This window comes from Synchiropus splendidus, chromosome 11, assembly GCF_027744825.2.
Source record: "Synchiropus splendidus isolate RoL2022-P1 chromosome 11, RoL_Sspl_1.0, whole genome shotgun sequence".
NCBI classification, from domain to species: domain Eukaryota; kingdom Metazoa; phylum Chordata; class Actinopteri; order Syngnathiformes; family Callionymidae; genus Synchiropus; species Synchiropus splendidus.
In genome coordinates this window covers 18,377,635-18,397,482 of record NC_071344.1, presented here as the reverse complement: position 1 = coordinate 18,397,482, position 19,848 = coordinate 18,377,635, and the positions used below count along the sequence as shown (strand labels likewise).

At 47.4% G+C, this 19,848-nt stretch overlaps 1 protein-coding gene across 1 annotated transcript in view; it reads right to left on the bottom strand.

Moving 5' to 3' along the window:
• ankrd50 (ankyrin repeat domain 50) overlaps window positions 1–16,311 on the bottom strand; it is a 33,340-nt gene extending 17,029 nt beyond the window's left edge. The window contains exons 1-3 of the mRNA XM_053878590.1: window positions 16,150–16,311; window positions 12,991–13,942; window positions 717–949 (exon numbers count right to left, since the gene is read on the bottom strand). Coding sequence (XP_053734565.1) covers window positions 717–949; window positions 12,991–13,496 — 739 coding nt within the window. The 5' untranslated portion in view covers window positions 13,497–13,942; window positions 16,150–16,311. The remainder of the gene's footprint in view (window positions 1–716; window positions 950–12,990; window positions 13,943–16,149) is intronic.
• Between the last annotated feature and the right edge of the window lie 3,537 nt (window positions 16,312–19,848).

Sequence of the window (19,848 nt, the reverse complement as noted above, 5' to 3'; positions counted from 1 at the left end):
CAATCAGATGATAACACTCTGAACTGTGGGTTGTCACAGAGAATTAGAGATGTGCCGGTTCCCTGCGGGTGTGTGGAGGTGTTGGAGAAGCGTCTGCATCTATTCAAACATCCTCCGCAGAGGAGGGCGCCGACGGCGGATGGTGCTTGTGAGGCTGTGTATTCACAGGTGAGAGGCAGGACCCACCAAGACTCTCCTCAGCTGCAGCTAACCCACACAACCACACTGTTAATGTTTCTCAACTGGACAACCCCGACCATACGTGCATACATCTTCAGTTAATCAACGCTTAGTCCTGTTCACTGTTGCAGGGAGTGCTGGAGACTATACCAGCGGTCACTGGGTGAGAGGCAGGAATACACCCTGGACGGGTCGCCAGTCCATAGTAGGGCGCACACACACACACACACACCTAGGGGCAATTTTAGAGTGTCCAATTAACCTAGTGAGCATGTCTTTGGGCTGTGGGAGGAAACCAGAGTACCTGGAAAAAACCCATGCAAGCACAGGGAGAACATGCAAACTCCACCCAGAGGGAGGTCCAGAGCTAGATTTGAACCTTCTTGGCGGAGGCAGCAGTGCTAACCATTGCCCCACTATGCAGCCCCAATCTCGACCAACAACCACCTTTCCTGAAGTCATCTTCGATACTATTCTTCATGAATTCGCATCTCCAGCACTGATCTTGAAAGTGAAGTACTAGTAGCAGTAGTTACCTGTGAACAACTTGGTGATAGCCTTGTTCTGTCGGCGGGCGGAGCAGATGAGCAGCAGCCACGGCGGCAGGAACTCGTGGTTGCTGGCCAAGAGCTCGGCGATGGTCCTGGGCTGGCCGGGGGAAGACCTCTGATCGCCCTCTCCAAGCTGGCAGCCCTCGTCGATGGAGTCCACCAGCAGGAAGAGAGCCTGCTGGGGTGGCGGGACGCTCAGGAGAGGCAGGAGGACACATCTGAGGAGCAGAGAGGCACAAGGGTTGGAACACAACTGGACCTGCAAATCATGTTGCTCAAGTGTGTCTGGGCCAGTCACACATTTATACAGTAATAACACCGGCAGATGAGGCCAGCGCCGACTCGCTTGCTGACAGCCGTGGGAACGGCTGGTGAGCCCCGACTGAGGGGAATGTTTGCATTCACCCCTCGATCATGGCCAACAGCACATATGGAGCAAATTAAGACGCACAGCACTGAAACAAGAAGGTCTGCACTGATCAACGTCCCACTGACCAGTGGGGATCTCCTTCATTAGGTGGGCCCAGCGATTCTTTAATGTGATACGATCTCTGCCTCCAAAAAGGGCCGCAATCAAACCTTATTCACCACTTTAGAAAGCAGCATTTGGAGACAGCAATCAGCCTAATGCAAAAGCTAAAGCCAGAAGCAGCTAACACCCTGGTAGGGGCCCACTGGTGAAAGACAGCTGAGCTGTACATGCAAGCACGCTTTGGTTTAAACCTGAAGACTTCTCAAAGCAATGCTTCATTTTGTGAAGATGTTTTTTGTTGTTGTCAGGAAATCCAAAAAAGCAGGAGCACTTAGTGATGTTGTTCTACAAACTGTCTAGTAGATTGTTCCACCTTAAATCTTGTTTTGTTCGACAGTATAAGATGAAAACTACCGAGTCAGTAATAGGGCTGCAATGATTATTTTTGTAGTCGACTTCTTTAATGATTAGTGGACTGATGTGCACGTGACAAGAACAGGTTGTATAGACTGTTGTAAAAGAATATATGTATATAAATATATAAGTGTTTTACATTGTTAAAGATGGTTTTGAAACTTCACATTTGAATTTTAATTGTGGTGAGGGCGGTGTGTGCCTCTTGTGAAATGGTCCCATGCTTTTGACCTTTCAGGTCCCAATGGTCACATAGCCTCAGCTCTTTCTCTGACTGCAGACTGTGCTAAAGAACGACAGCGAAGAGTCAAACTTTGACGCTATGTGCTGTTAAGAACGGAATCAGGCTTCTCCAAACTCATGCCAGAAATCTGTGCACCGCGACTACCAAGCCAAATACTTTATCACACAGGTGGCAGACATGTGTGCCGCTCCAGTGACCACAGCCAGTCCAAATCTTAACAGCAACCATGCTCCATTATTCCCCTAATGTCCACAAAAAGGAAAGCTGAACTTGTAGAATCAGTCAAAGCTGCGCGATGAGGGAGTGATTTCCGAGCCCCTTGCAGTTCATCAATCCAGCTTGGAACTGAAGCGTTGGCGTTTACATCCATTAGGCTGAATTGCATTGAGTCACAGCGGCGCAGAGCGCAGTTGAGGTCATCCAGTATGGAGCGTTTGTTTATGATTCTGATGGATGTTATTGCCTCCGTAGTCCGTCAGACTTCACATCGATGCTCAGGCGAGTGAAAAAAAATCTAACTGTTAAATGCAACATTACCCTTTCGTCAACACAAATCCGCAAGTCAGACGGAGGGGAGGAGGGAATGGGGGACTGATGCGGAACGCAACACATTCACTGGAGCTTTCAGCATTTCAGATTGCAGGAGTTTGACGCTGAAGGGAAGAAAGAGAAATGTCACTCTCTTCACCTGCATCTGAGAATGACATTTAAATCCAGGGCTCGGTTAATTACAGATCAGGTCGAACAAATCAATTAATCAGCGTGAAAGCTGGGGGGGGCGGGGAGGGGGTTCTTGCGACACCATCCAGCCTTCTCTTTAACAGCCTCTGTGCTGGTGAGACGGGGAAATAATGTTTTAATGAGGCGTCCCCGGGACGTTCTGCAGCGTGTCACTAACCCTGCGGCTCCAACGTGTCGTCCATTAAAGCTCGAGTTACACTGGGGCATTATCCTCAGTGACAAGGACAGAAGCTGCGGCTGGGTTTGTCAGCTGAGACTCCATGAAAGCCGTTTTACTGGGGATACGAATATGAGAGTCTAAAATATTTCTAAAGGATTTTAAAGTGTGTGAATTCTGTCTCCTCAGACATCAGGAGTAGAACCAAGCTTCACATGAAAATGGCTGAGGTAATGAGGCTTTGGGAAGCCTTGTCCAAGCCAGTCCAGTCTGAGGGCGCAGACAAGACCATCATCTATGAAGTCCAGAAACAAGGATGGTTCTTAAAGAAACAACAACGTGACTGTCCTCACAACTCAGCAGCTTTGCACATCACCCACTCCACTAAATCCTCTAACTAGTTTCTGTTCCACCTCTTCTCCGAGAGAACCTGCAGTGCCATCTGGGAGCACTGCCAGAAAGAATGTCCGTCGACGGGAGTGACTTGTGTCGCCCACTGAGACAATCAAATCCACAGTGACAGCAAGACAGCGGGACAAAGAGCCATTCTTCTCTCGCAAATGAGCGACCGTGGAACCGGCAAGGAGTTGAAAAGACAAGGAGGGCAGACAAAAGGAAGTGGAGAGCAGCCGAGAGAAGCAAGTTTGCATACAGCTCCTCATAGTTTTCCACATTTGCTCTTCAACTTAATGCCAAAAGAGTCCAATTTAAATTTGGAGCAACAAAGAAAAGTAGGTGTTCACATCTTGGTTTGCGAGGTCAAGTGAAGATGTCTCGCCAACTCTGGGCATCAGGCCAAGGACTCGCAAATTTACACCGCTTGTTTTATGGAGCAAGTCTGGAGACTGAAATCCGTGTCACATATCCAAACACATAAACGCCGACCGGGACGTGGTGTAGTATGCTAGTCATGTCCGGCCAGGACGCCACTCTATTCGCGGAGCGCTGGGCCAGCTCGTTTTGGAGATGGCGATTCTCCAGTTGCTCAGGAATGTCTTAGGGTGTCTCAAGCTTCTCACACAAAACATGACAGAACTTTCAGTGAACAGCACAAGATTCGTCACATTGTCAGGGCAACAGTTGGAACCGCACACCAGATGTCACCAGTGTTTTTACTTCCAGCTCGATGTTGCTGCAATAGTGCGCAACAACATGCTATTAACCATCCAGATTCATCTTCACCGCGGTCTGAGAACAAGATCCGTTAGCAGCTAGCCTTCAAAAAATACATCAGCACATGTATCAGCAGATGGGTTCAAGAGAGTTGGATCAGAGACGCACACGGAGAGCCTGACTATTCTGCTGCACTTGCAGCATTGGTTAGCTTAGCTTGTCATTTAGCGGCCACTTATTCTGCAGGTCACCATGGAGCATCGCTCACATCAGAGCGGCCAAAACGTGTGCTGTCGACGAGTTGCTCAGGTCAATCAAGTGAAATTGAGTAAAAAACACGTAAAACAGGAAAGAAAACAAACAATTTCATCAAACAACTCCACTCTGGCTCGTAGCCTGGAGTCGATCAGAAGACAGCCAGCTCAGCAACCTTCCGCACGGCCAGGAAAACCCAGCGGCCTCGCGCTGAGCGACAGCAGCTGACTCATGCGCCGGCTCATCCCAGTCTTCCGTCTGATTCGCTCTCGGCAACAACGAAGAGAAATCTAAGCGAGCGTTTCAATCAATCTCACTGATGAGGGCGGTGCTGCGCCGACACTTTGAACAAACTCCCACGGACTTGAGTGTTTTAGCCCGTCATTATCTCCAGTTAGCCTTATTTGACGAGCGAGCGAGTCCGGTTCCCTCATCGGAACATTTACAGGGAAGTCAAGCGCTTGTTATGCTGTAAACTTTTCCAGCTAGTTTTGTCCAAAGAGCCAGTGAACCCTCTCCGGACACCCGACAGGTTAATGAGTAACTGCGATACTGAATAAGCTTTTAGGGTCAGGGTCGAGCTCATTCAGCAAAGTGAGTGACTGACAGACCGGATGCGAACTTTACACACAACAGTCAGAGGCTAAGAGATGCAGACAAAAACAACAAAGCCTACAAAGAGCAACGTCAGCACTTCCAATGCTTCAGTTCCAGGTAGGTTTAGGTCAGAACCTAGAGCACTGGCATTACATGAGATGTTGTGGGGGACCGTGCGGGGCCAGGGAACCCTCCTTGAAGCCAGTCTGGACTGCAGCTCTTTTCAGTGAAGCAACAGAAGCATGACCTCGCCACCGACCCCAGTCTAGACCAGCTACGATGTAAAGCACCCCACAACAGTTGACAGATTTTACTCTTCTCAGTAAAAAAGGCTGTCTAACGCAGCCTTTTTTCGAGCTGAAACTTGAATCCCAAAACATCGGAGAAAAACTGCAATCGTGAGGTCAGAGTGGTCTGAAAGTGGCAAAAGACTGGACAAAGAGACAATTGGATCTGAGCTTAATGGATTCCAGCAATCAATCCTGCGCAGGATCACAAGCAGATAAACGCCGGCAGCTGTCTGAAGGACAATGTCCTCCAGTCCCACATGTTAGAAGCTGTTTGTCCCGGATTTTATAGTCGTAAAATATAAAAAAAAACAGCAGTCAGATGATCTTGTGAGGGTTTTCGGACTGCAGACGCGCATCATGTGGCTCATCGTCAGCAGACTGTTTGGTGCCGAGGACGGAGAAGTCTGTGTTTGGAGGGACACTTCCATGAGAAATGAGCGCTGACAGAATAACGGCTCTGTGGCTGAAAAGACAGCTGCTAACCTTTTCAGCACCTGGTCAGCACCCAATCATCATGCATGGAAGCAATGGGACCTAGATTTACTTCTTCTTCCTTGCAAAAAAATCCCACATCACCAGAAACATCTCCAGAATGGCTAATCATGGTCGTATGTTTAAAGATGTTCACAAGAAATCTGGAGAAGTAACTTTACCTGGGGTTGAAAATGTGAAATAAAACTACAGTTTTTCTCAGGGAAGACAATATACTTGTTTACTGCAACAGAGTTTTAAAAGATTTCACTCAGAGCACTCCATGATGGAGGAAATGGTTTAGAGGAAGAAAAACATATTCCTTTGTTCAGCTAAATTCCAAACAAACAAGTGTTCGAAGTCAGGACAATTCATCGTACAAACAAAAATGGTGCAGGGAACTCAAAGGAGTCCCACACGACCACAGCTACTTCCTCACAGGAGCATACTCCGGCGAGTATCCACATCTCGGGATGAACGCAAAACAAATGTATAAGAAGATCAAACGCCAAAGGCTACATGGTTCTACAGTAACAAAGAAGGACCACCTGGCCAACTGTTGACCATGTGTTGGCCAGAGTTATTCAAACAGGAAGTGCAGCCATCTTGGAAGGGGAAAACTCTCACTGCTTCACAGATGGACAGGAAAAAGGTCTCGTCAGTATTGAGGAATTAACATTGCCCCCAGCCCAGGCTTTGAAACAAGGTTCCCCACACGACTGAGGAGAAGATTGTTTTGTCGTCATTGAGGAAGATGGTTAGCTTTCTCTGCTAATGCTTCCAGAGAGAGCCGCAGTCATGCATGAGAAACAGCACAGATACCACAGCACAGTTTACAGTTTACTAATATCAGTCGATAAACTGAGAAACAAAAGACACAAGCATCAAATGTAAAGATGGTATTTAGCAGCAGAAAAATCTGACCAGGAGGTTAACAGCTCAACCATGGTAAGACAAAACTGAACCTTCCATCATCTCAGTTGTCTTAGTCTGAAGGTCCCTAAATAACTGTAAGACAAGCTTCTAAACTGCTGCATGCTTCTTTCTGTTGAGGGCAAATACTTGAGCTGGCTGTTTGGAATACCTTGGGTTCTCCTGCCAGACGAAGTGCACATTCCTGGCCTGGCACCAGAGCAGTCAAAGGAATCTGAAATTTCAGACCCAACTCCAGCCCCGCTGCTGCTGCTCCGGGACACACACATACGGCTCTCCCGCTGCCGTCCTCGCGCCCAACAACAACACGCTTCTGTCCGCCCCTGTGAAGCTCAACGTCGGTTAAACACCAGAGTTTCCCGCCAAAGCTGAATTGAGCTGACTCAGCAGATTACGCTGGATGAAAGACGGCAGTGTGAACTGCTTGGACAAAAACACACTGGTGCAGAAACACACTTTGTTTTCATGTGGAAGATGACTTCTCGATGATTGAGTGTTGTGATGTGTCGAGTCGCACAAGGAGTCATGTGGTTATGAATCTGACCTAAAAAAAAGTGTGACCAATAATGACATTGACTTCTGCGCAACCAGTGACCGAGTGACCACAACAAGAATACTGAGCACGACGTGAATCCAGAACTGGGTCAGAATCATCAATGTAGATAACTCTTCCAAGCAAGCAAGTCAGGGTGAAAGCAGGAGAAGGTTCATTGTCTCAGGCAAGCGACACCACACCACCATGGTCAGGTGTGAGCTCAAAACTGTCACTGTCTTGGATGTGCACTAGTTTCCTTGGTCTCTCTTTCCTCCGGTACATCAACTCTCTCTTGAAACTTCTAAAAGAGCTTCATCACCAAGCCCAGCCCCCTCACAGACTCGAAACCTCAGAATTCTTAACTGTCAGAGGACACCGAGCCGCTTCATCAGCACGACTGAGGTTTCAGATTCCTTCACAGCGCCGCCAACACGTGTGCAAGCTGACGCAAATGTGTTCGACATTCGAACACAAGTGTTGCTGGTTTAAGGATTACTCATCATAAGAAGCACGTCTTCCGTGGCTTGGAAAATGTTGCTCAGATTTTCAGTTCCAGATCTACTTCCTTCAGCAGGCAGGAGCTCTTGAATGAGCGCAAGCCCACGCAGCAGTGTGGGCGCAAATTACCCCTCCAAACACGAGCGCGGTGAGGAGAGTTACCAGCCGGCCTCTGATTGCTGAGCCATCGTCACAGCCGGTGCCGCCGTTTCCCTTCATCTGATCGAGTCATTACGCGTCACACTGGGAACCTTCTCTCTTCAGTAAATCGAGGAACCTTCGGCAAGCAACAACTCTCTTTTAGCCTCCCTCTGCTGGGCGACGTTTCAGACTGCCGTGCCGGGCGAAGCTTCACCACTTCCATTCAGACGAAACAAAGTGAGTGACTTACTGCAGCCTCACTGCTTTATGAGGCCTTTTCATGAAAGAGCTGACATGCTGGTTGAGAAGATGCCGATCGACACATTCACTCATCAAGTTTGAACTATTAATAGAGGGTAACTGCCGGTTAGGAATCCAACTAATGCCGCGTTTCTATTACACGTGTCACTCAGAGCACTCTGGTATAGACCCAACTCCGACAGGCAGGGTCAATTTTATCCCTTGACTGCATTGTGGGGGTAGGAGTGTACCCAAGCTACACAGGGCTAGAGGCGGGGGACACCCTGGACAGCTCTCCAGTCTGTTGCTGTAGCCAGACAACCACAAACAGTTTAGAGTCGATTAATCTTAAGTGTTTTGGAATGTGGGAGGAAACTGGAGTATCTGCAGGAACTCCACACAGAACCACACCAACTACCAACAAGCCAGGAACAAGCAACCAACTGAGTTTTTTTCGGTTTGAACTATACATCATCTGTAGAATCAAATCAAATGAGATGTGACAGTCAACATGTGTTATGTAGCCATTAGCACGTTGATGCTGAATCTAACAAGTGGGCTGAATCTCACACCGAACAAAGGGAGCTTCATGACGACAATGGTTTGGCAGAGCTGAGCTAGAAATCTACAGGTGTTAAAAGTCTGAACACCACCTGAGGTCAGCCGGTCAGAAACGCAGCACAACGCTGAAGAACCCAGCCACTGATACCAAACCACCACAAGCCCAGTGCCTTCTGGCATCCACTCAAACCAAGTTTCCGTTTGTGACATGTTATCGTGTTTTCCAGCAAAGTCAGAAGCCAGTTGCTAATAACATCATCAATCACTGCTCCGCCGCTGAGGAAACATGTTGTGACCCCAAAAATCAAATTAACATGGACTTTCAACAAATTGGGCTGCCCTGGTTTCTGGGCTGGGCCCGGGCTTCCCCTGATGGGACGCAAAGTTCCACATTAACCATAATCCCTATTGAATTACCAGCTAGCCGTGGCCTGGCACTCACTGCCAAAGCCGCGTCCTCACGAGCCGCCCCGTGTGATTGATGCCGAGCTCGGCCCACATAGCAACTCAAACAAAGTGTTTCTTTTTTTCTGCAGATGAATGTTTGATGTAGCTGGTGGGGAAGAACCCAAACTGCAACAGTGGAGGAATAAAACACTGCCAAGAAACTTCAGACGTTGAACACGAATTTAAGCAGCAGCCATTCGTCTTCCCTGACGTCGGTGCCCTTTCCACAGCGCCTCAGTCACGGCGGAGAAAATCACAGAAGCACTGCACAGCAGTTTTGTCACGTCAGCAGAGACAAAAAAGGGCTGCAATTGTTTTGACCCACATTTAGAAAGAGAGTCAATTCGGAGCATTCTGAAGTCGGATCTTTTGTTCTGAGGTCACATCTGAAATGAATCAGAGAAACTCACGGTGACCAAGTGTCTTAGACTGTCACACAGCGGTAACAACAGCAGATGATGAAATCATGAACAAACACACTGTCATAAATAGACTATTTTTAAAAAGAATCAGTGGGAAACATTTACATTAAAAAAAAGGAAAAAATACCATAATCAAAAAAATACAAATCAGCTGTTCTTTTCTTGTTTTTCCTATCTGTTTCTTCTCATCTGATATTTTCTTTTTGACTTTGATCCACATTGTTTTTGAATCTGTGTGTGTTTTTTTAGCGACAGGTTTAATGAATTAATGTAATAATAAAACAAGAAAATATTGGTGAGTTTAAAGTTCTGATGCTACAGAACAGCATTTATATACAACTCACATCAAGAAACTGCAAACAGGCCAACAAACTGCACAGACTCCATGCGGGACCAAACAGGAGCAACCAATGAGCTCCTTTTCACCATGTTACTACAGTCACTGCAATATTTGCGCTCCACTTCAGCTCATGGTGCCACTCCAGCTGCGACTGGATGTAAACTCGTGTCAGGACCGGACCGCGTCGTCACATGCGGACAGAGATTAGCGTCAACAAACAGACCGGCGAGGGAGTTTTGGCAGGCCCTCGCCGTGGAGTCACAGCTGGAGGAGGGGGGGCTCGCCTGAGTCACCATCCCACCCCCAGTCACAACACAAGTCAAACAGGACCCTAAATAAAACTTTTAGTGAGGGGAGTAAATGTGTTTTATGATCCCTGATGTAAATGAGAAACCCTAACGCTGCTCTGCTTGTAAAACATCTAGCTCTCCTTCCACTTTCTGGTTTCATGCCGCCAGATATGAACTTCGTCGCGGCCGGAGAACTCACTGAACAGACGACTAAAGAGAAGCCAGGTTTTCTATGACCCAAGATTATCCGGTAAGTTGGCTTGAACTGAAATATAAAATCAGAGCTCAACACCTCACCCTGTATAACCCCACATGAGGACCGAGTCTCCTCAACTCTTAACTGGCAACACCATAACATTCTTCCAGTGTTTCTCTCACACAACAGACCCACAAGAGCGCTCAAGAGACCAGGTAAACCGCAGGTCCATCAGACGACTGTCACCCTTGAGTGGTCATAATATTCTGGCTCGTTTGCAGGTTATTAAAGGGGGAGGGCAAACAGCAGTGTTGTTGAGTGCTGACAGAATATCAAACTTTCCAAAAGTCACTTCCCACAGAAGCAGAAGAGCGTGTTCTTACGCCGCGGCCGAAACCCGCCACTCACCGGCGGGTCACGCGGCGAGCAGAGGCCGTGTGATTACGAGCAGATGACAAGAGCGGAGCCCCGCTACCTTCAGAGGTGAGACCTGTGTTTAAAAATGATTTACCTCGCTGAACGTTTGACCTACTTTCTCCCCCCTCCACTACCACGGCCCTCCCCTTCCTCGCTACGATGCTGCAACCAGATGGCCAGACGAGAAACGTGAGTAGCACATTCCAGTTTGGGCTGCAGAGCCTGCGTGACCGACACTGTGTAGACGTACAGCACACACTCGCTCCTTTTCTGAGCCTCCGACTACAATAACACTCTGTCGATCGCGTTACAAGCCCAGGCAGGGCGCGGGGGCCGCGTTCCACTCCTACCTCTGCGCTCCCAACTTCTGCTGCAGCCTGGTTCGCCTTGTGATGATCTCGAGTTCACTACGGCTGCTGTGGCATATACTCAGCTGCCTTTCCAGGAAGTCCCAATGACTTTCAACCACTTGAAACTTCACCAATAACCAGGACGTCATGTGACGATCAACATTTCAAAAACACTTTCTCTGTGTGATTGCAGCATCGAATTTCTTTTCCCCTTGAGCTCACTTTCTTTCAGACTGTTAATCGCAATCTAAACAATTTGTTGCGACTAATGTTGACAACCAAGTAAACAAGTTAACAGGTAAGATTCGTGGGGTTTTGATGGCAGAAATCATTGCAGCTGCTGTTGGTCCAGGATTTTTTCTTTGAAAGATTACTCCTGCTTTTCCTAAACTTCAGGGTTTTTTTATTGGAGGTGCAAGTCTACTGTGGATCTGCTTTCCTGAAGTTGACTTCTTGCGGCGGCAGCTAAAAAAAACCTGACAGTACCTTGGTTTAATTATGACTCTTTCCATCTGTGGTTGACTCTTTTGTGACACCATGATTTTTTATGGTGAAGCTTTGAGGAATATGTTTCAAAGAATCAAGAATCTTCTGAGCAGGTAGATTTTTTCCCTGATGTCTCGAGAGCTAACCTTCACGTTTTACACTATCCCTTTAACCTGCAATAGTTTTTTTATGTCACACATTCGTTTGACCACAACGTTTTGTGATGATCAGGTTTGCTGGTCTCTTTCCTCCTTGTTGTTAGAGCTATCATGCAGGACGTGACTCAGACTCTGTGATAGCACTCCTAGGGTCTAAAGACCACAGTACACAAACCAAAAGTATTTTTACTGAACAATCTAGAAAACCAAATGTGTGCATGTTACAGGATGTGATAATGTTGGAGGTATTTTACACAACTGAGCACCGGTCAGGATGTTTGGCCATCAACAAAACTGGACCAACATCAGAACTTCAGATGATAATAACACTGGAGCAGGAATTGCCAGGAATTAAAACATGTTCCACACACTCATTAGTGACTACAGGGTCAAAGGTGGTCTCCCCCACACCACCCCACTCCTCCATCTGTACCCCAGTAAGCTAACTGTCAAAGAAGAAACACAGCTGACTGCTAATGTCGCGCTCGTCCCTTGATCAAGTGTGTCCACCTGCGGCTTAAAAATAACGGACCCACTGGTGGAGCGGCAGCAGCAGCGGCCGTCCCACCCAGCCTGCCACTCGGGGGGTGGGGGGGGGGAACCAACACACATCAATGAGCAGAGAGGCGGCAGTTAAACCCACGGGGGAGGGGCTGCACAGGGTCAGACGGGAGGTGGGTTCAAATGTTTGCATTTTCAGAATTTTCAAAAATCCTATTTCCTGGATTTCCAGTGTTACTTGGAATCCCAGGCAGAAATGGGTCAGGACTTTAGCCAAAATACGGACATATTAGTGAGGAGTTCATCTGCTGATGATGATGATGATGATGGGGTTTAGCTCTAAACCTTGAGCCTGGCTATTCACAGTAGAATTGATTTAGAACCAATGAAACAATTCGTTTCGGCTTGAACACTGCTGCCTCAGAGGGCTCGCTCCACAGTCCGAGGTTCAACAGTTCTGGTCCAATCACACAACTCCATCCATCTGATGTGACTAAGGTTAATGAGTCACTCAAAATAATCATTGTTTGCATTGATCAACAAATGATTCATTGAGTCCATGCTACTCTTGTCGCTAGCTTGCTAGCATGAGGCTACAAAAAACACTTCCTGATTCTGCAGGTGGACTGCATCCCAAGCATTAAACAGGACGTACAGGTTTTTCATCCCTTTGGAAGCAGGGCTTACATTTAGCTCTAGTTGCCATGGTGGGAGATCCAGCTAAACCCGGGCAACAGGCTCACACCAACGTCAACATCACAAGGGTATTGACGCCAGTCACAGATCGCGTCATGAGTGAGGCCTGCTTCCATGACTTGCTCCTCTAGAATCTATGACTGAGACTCGTCCACAAGACAAGGCGCCCCTAGTGCAAAAGCAATGTTGGATTTGCTAGGCTGTTCAAGGAGTCAAAATCCATGACTCACGCTTCAGTTTAGTGCTCACAGATAGTCACGTCATTTGAAACAAAAATGTGTTGTGTGCACTCACCTTTTGAAAGCCTCCGTCGGGTTCCTCTCGCACTCCCCAGGCTGCAGCGCACTCTGCACTGCCGGGTCGCGAACCTTCTCCTCGTATCCTGGCACGAGCCCGCCCCGGCAGATCTGAGCCACCAGACTTCGGACGAAGCCGCCGATACACAGCGTGTCCGAGTCATCCGCCCGACAGAAGTGGAATGCCAGGCTCTGCTGGTCCAGCCCTCTCTGGACCCCCTGGCCGGACGTCGGCCACAGCAACTCCGTGCATAACGCAGTCTTCCCGCTTCCCGGACCCCCCACGAGCAGCACACCCCAGGAGCCCCCAGCTTTGGAGGAGCCTGCTGTCAGACTGACGGGGTTTGTCGGGCCCCCATTGGGTGCCAGCGAGGGCTGTTTGCTGGGCGTGTGGCTCACACCATTGAGGATGTTGGTCTTCTCCTGGAGGCAGTGCTGGATCTTGTGAAAGACCCACTCTCGGCAGTAAAAGCGCTTCCCCTGCAGCAGACTGGTTTGGGCCATGTTGACGGGCGGTTCCTGCTCCTCATAAGGGTCCGGTCACATTTTTAAACTCCAATCAAGTCCGGCTGTAAACACCAACATCCATCATAAGGCCCTTCAAGAACGCAGGGTGGGAGTTTTCCAAGAATGGAATCAAGAGCAGCTCCAGATGGAAGGAGCAGCTGAGAATATCTAGGTCAGAACCAAAAAAAAAGGGAGAAAATCAAACGTGTAGATTTTCCGCCAGCTTTTTCCACACTCGTCCCTGGGCCTGGGCTGAGCGCTGCTTGTGCTTGGTGGCGTGTTGTTCTAGCATGGCGCGGGGCACGGCAGGGCACCAGGGTGCTGAGCGCGTCCGCGGACAAACTCCGGCCAACGCCTGACAGAATCAGCCATGGGTGCCGTCCAAGGATCTGCACGAGGGGAGCAGGTTTCCATCACAGGACCGGATCACCGGTGCCGTCGCTCTAGATGAGAGAGGGAGAGAGAGAGAGGGAGGAAAATAAAACACCTAAAAATATGAAAGTGGGTCAGTATTGATCTGCCTGGTGCCAGAAACCACATGCTACTTGCAAATGAGTGTTTATCTGGATACGCAGGATTATGTTTCCAGCATGTCGAGAGGCCGCGTCCTTGCATGACTCGTCTCTGCTGGATCGTTTATGTCAAACAACGCTGTGGTGATTCGATTCATCAAGCTCAATCATCGGCAGTGAAAGCAGCTGCTTGGTGCCACGAGGTCCAACTGTGTGGCGCTGACCCGCACCATGAGTTACTTCGCCTCCTTTTGGAGACATTCAAGGACAATAATAGGAAGCTTTATTTGAACTGAAGACCAGTGTTTCAGATGATTCAGGCATTCCTCAGGCACGAAGCTGAGGAGCGACCCTCACTGCTCTGCAGGTTTAAATCAGATGCTCTCACTGCATCTCTATTCATCGTCATTTTTTAAAAAGGTTCATAGAATTGTTTTACTCATCTATATTTTGAAAACCTTACTTTTTATTTACATGCTTTGTTTGTTTTTGTTTATTTTTTCCCCTCTTTTAAGTAACATTTTTCTCTCGTGTTCAACAGCGACGTGTGAAAAGATAAAGTGACACGTCTCACCTGCACTTTGATAAAAGTCATCCCGAAATATAAAAACAAAATGGTCGCCCAAGCCCATGTAAACAAAGGATTTAATCAAATAATAAATTAATTATATCAATCAAAAACAAAAGCAACAACTAGCTACAAAGCACCGTTAGCATGTCACCACACACATGCAGGTGTTTCCACAAGAAGACCTGTCAATTTAGGTCATTGTTGGGAGCTTTGTTTGCGTCAACCGATCTGATGATTCCACTCTAAAAGCACCTGTAATCACGGGACAAATACAGACTGACATGCCACAATCCATTCAGTCACCTTGTCCTATAATAGCAAAGCTAGTGTAAATGTTGCCCATGTATCTTTAGTGAAAGTGTTGACAGACTATAAAGACAGCATCCAAGCAAATGGATAATGAAGCAAATATGACCATTCACCATATTTGCATTCGGAAGATACAGAAACAAAAAATTCAATTCATATTTTTTAATTCACCAGAGCATGCAGAATATGGTTCTGCTTGTGGTGGACAAAAATATTTGTACACAAATAATGCACCAGCATCGTGTAAATACCAGCATCACTACAAACAAGATATTTTGTACTAGCTACAAAAGAAACGATGTCAAACTGTGTACTGAATGGAACTGATGCTGTATTTGCAGCAGCATGAGCATTTTAGAATTTTGAAAAGACAAACATTGTTCCACATGTCATTACTGTAAACATGAAAGAAGTGGAACTCAATAAGCAAATGAGTTACACTATTTTATTGTATTCTATTGATCTCAAACTCACCAGCTGTGTTTGAATAGTGACCAACGGCAAATCTAACATGAATGAGATGTTTCATGAAGGAGACTAACTTGCCAAGTGATCCATCTGAGCACTCAGTGCGTGATGTCACAGCAGCATGAGGCAGCACTCTTGCTCGGTTTCTCATATCGGAGGATGAACCGGTACAGTGCACCGGTTCATCCTCGGGTTTCAACCGTCCCGGCTCACCTGTTAGAGGCACTGCGGCGAGCCAGTCCTGGGCGCCCTTCCTTCCTCCCTGGCTTTAAAGCCCAAACAGCTCACATCCGAACCGAACCACAGGAAACGGGGAGACAGTGGACCCCCCCCCCTTTCTGGGTGTTTGCTCGTCAATCTCCCACAGAGTTGACGGAAATACAGTAAAGTTGGTTGTGTTCGCTGAAAAAAATGACGCAACTTCACCACCATCAGTGTTTAGATTAAGGTCAACATCTCCCGAACCGTCGCCTACGAGATTCGACCGCTTGATAACGAGAGACGTCGCTGTATTTTGGGGAGCTCGAGTGCTAAAAGCAAAGCAGCGGCTCCTGAAGGCAGCGCAAGTCTTTTGTATTGGCCGCACAAACCTCACCCACTCCAACCGAGAGGCAGCGTTCACCCCGCGGTGCGGTTTTCAACCACCATACAGACCAGCGGAGCTAGAAAATGTGCGCGTAATTCAAGATAGTCGAGAGAAACGACGCTGTTAAAGTTCAATAGAAGCGTTGGTGGAGCGGTGCGCTATTTTCCGACAGTTTCCAACGCCTCCCAAACGCCTCACTCTCACCTCCAGCCTTCGGTCTCGGGTTTTCGTCCGCTTCACTCAGAAAATAAAGACATCCGCGGCAACATATCCTCTGGTTTCCTGCACAGCAGCGCTTCGTGCAGCAGAGCGACGTCCGAGGCTTTCTTTGAATCGCGTTAGTCGCTGGCCGTCGGCTCCTCCTGCTGCCTCCACAGCGACTGACTCTCGTTGAGTCCCGCCCACAAACACAGCGCACGCCACAGGCTCGCGCGAGGTCTTCTGGGAGTTGGAGTCCGGAGTCTGTGTCGCCCTGCCCGCCTCTTTAATCATTAAAACCCAACGAAAACACACGAAATAAAACATATAACAGGGAGAAAACAATTGATGACTTGATGACGCATTTTGACTGAAACAAATAATTGAATATATTGATTAAAATGACGTCAAATCTCTGAATAACACTTGGATAAAATGGGTGGAAATTAAGGCAATAAAAATGTTTTTTTTTTCATAGAGTTAAAGATTCATTTAAGCAAAGGAAATCAGATTATTCCAAGGTAGAATATGCAAAGGGAATGTAATCAATCACATGTGTTGTTGAGACAAAACTACACGTAATTGAACTACAATTTGCTGAAACTTGCTAATTAAACAACATTCAAATTTTGTGCTGCATAGTAACTTAAATACTTTCAACTTTCCTACATATTTGGAGCATTTACATTTCTCAGACATCGAGAAAAAGACAAACAAAAATAACTTAACATTAAACAATACATTTGTAACTCAATAAGGCAAAAGCACGAATTAATAATAGTCACTCCAATATTGTAATTGATATAGTGCTATTTGTTCTACAGTATTCCATGAAATCTATTAGTCTTTTACGATTTTCAGACAAATGGTCGACCCACAAACAACAGAGGACATTTTAGAACTTTGAAATTATAAAAATAAAAAGAAGTTTAAAATACTGTATGTAAAATATAGTAACAGGTAATTTTTCATTTTAATGTAATGTAATGAAAGACTAAAATAGTACAAACACGGATACAGTGGCACGTCCCGGACTTCGAACAAATCGGAGTTCAAACAAAAAATTCTAGATTTTTTTTGCTTTGGATTTCGAACAAAAATCCAGAACTCGAATGCCCCCGGAAAAGCCAGGAAAAACATAACATGCGCGGACCGATCAGCTGACCCACAACACGCTTTGTTATTGTGTATAACGCAGCCTCCGTGTGCAGACGTGTCCCGTTAGCTACATTTACTGACTGTTTTTTCTTCATATTGAGGTGTAAAACCTTTCCTGTCTCCACACTGGACTGTGGTGGAGCGTCACAGAGGAGGTGCTCGCTCTCCACACCTCCGAGGCTGGAGCGCTCACTCCAGGGTTTGATGTCCTGTTGCGGGCTGGAGCTCAGACAGGGATGAGGCGAATCTGGGACAGAGCTAAGTTACTTGGTTTATGACTTTGTCACAGCCAAACTGCACAGAAGCGCACATTCAGAGCTGGACACGCACCGGGCACCTCTTCACTTCTGGAGAGACGTCACTCACTCAGCAACCCCTCCCACATGCAGCGGCCACACACATAGAGGAACAGCCACCTGCAGCAGACACTCTACATTCACTCCTACAAAAGACTATTTTAAGGCTTGGAACGCATCATGTCTTTTTCCATTCATTGTAATGGGAAAAACCGATTCAGATTTCGAACAAATCACTTCTCGAACGGCTGTCTGGAACGGATTGTGGTTGAGTACGGAGGTACTGCTTTCATTAAGCAGCTGCAGGTCACATTACAGGCACTAGGTGCTATAATGTGCTACATGGTGAGGTGAACTTGTGCCCACCAGTTGTGAAGTAACTGGTACCTCAGAAGCAGCCACCCACATGACTGATGTCAGCGTGAGGAGACACAGAGGGTGCTCCACCCAACCTCAGTCAGAATCTCTGACGTGGCCGCGGCTGTGATACGAGTCCAACTGAAAACAGAACCAGCGAGAATCAGGCCAAAGTCACAGCGGATTCCAAAAACAACACTCCTAACAGGGCCAGAAGATGCTGGAGTATTAGCTCGGAGACGTGTTTCCTGACATCCTGCTGCTTCTAGTTAGAGCAGCGAGGTTCTGCAGGTCCATGTGAGAGGGGATGAAGACACACAACATCACAACTCCGCAAGATATTCCTCAGTCAGAGTGATGTCTTAATAGCCCTGAGGCTCCAACATCCATCTGCCAGAGAAAAGAAGTCGCAGAATCACCTCGACTGGATCTCCTCCGAGTCCCCAGTAGACAACTGGGCGGAGGACTGGTCTCTGTGTTTGGTTGATACTGGGAACAACACTACTACTAATGAAGAGGTGACGGCTGCGCCGAGTCACACCAGCGCTCCACGCTCCACTGGCTGCGTGGTAACAGATAATGAACAATCTCGATTCTGACCGCACGACTCCCGCGACGGCACTCGAGTCAGAGTCAAAGCATGGAGTGTGATGGGCGATCACGGCCAGAGCTCATCTGTCATATGAGGATGTCACAGTGGAGGTCATGACCTGACGGCAGCAGGCGTGTGGGGCGTGTCACGCCGTCACATAAGTGGAGGAAGTGGAGATTCATCTTCTGCTGAACGGTGTCCAAGTCAGAGCCAAGTCATCAGTCAGGCGACCACAGATGGAGGCAGAACAGAGGCAGAGCCCCTCTCTGCAGTAGGTCAACCCAGGCCACTGCACTGGGAGGAGGAGCGTGTCGCTGCGACATTGCTGGATGTAGGTGTAGCGTTAGTGGAGGTCTTGGGGCACGTCCCAGTCCTTCACACTGACTCGACTCAACTGGCAGATGAACCTGTCACGACATTCAGAAGCTGAGCTGCCAAAAACAAAATGGAATGGAAAAGTGTCAACTATAATCTCCTGGCCAAAGCTGCCGCCGGGGTCACTTGTCAAGAGGCGGGAAACATGGCGGATTGGGACAGAAAATGGAACCATTTCTGTTGAGCTTCAAAAGCGGCGAGGTGGAACGTGACAGAAGTGTCGGCGGAGAGACTCACTTTGAACACAACTGCCGCACCAGAAGCGAAACTTCCTGCGGTGGAAGTGAGGGTTTCGCACCTGTGTTCCCCTCATTTTTCACTGAAAAGATCCAGTCGCTGTTTTCACACCAGACCTTCATGAAGGTCATGTGACCTTCTTCGTCTATTTTTAAAATCATAACACTGACTTTATTTAGTTGAGCTGATTTTTTTCTTTTGAATTGAACAAATAATTAATTTATGCTTTCATTTTGTTCCTGTTTATTTTCATTATCTAATTAGTTATGTTGTTTTTCTGTCTTTGTCCTGATGTGTTTCCTCAGTCACTTACAAGCTTTTGTGTGTTGCAAATACAGATTGTGTTTAGATTGGTGCGTGTGCTGTGTACAGAGTGTGTGTAGCTGTCCTGGCATCCTGGTCCCTCCAGAAGAGGAAGTGTGTGTCGTCGTCTGAGCCTCGTCGTGTCAGAAGAGTCGACACACAGTGAATGCGTCTCTTCCTGATTACATTTCCAGCCTGGTGTTTATTTGAGTTCCTCCCCGTTCAGGGAAGCTTAGTTCCAGCATGTGTGGTAAACATGACTTCCTGTGTCGACGGAGACTCTTCTCCCCAATACGCCACCGTCCTCACTACTGACCCGCCGTTTCTTCTACAAACTCCACTTACATGACGGCTGATGTTTGTCTTTTAAAAAGCGAAAAAAGCTCC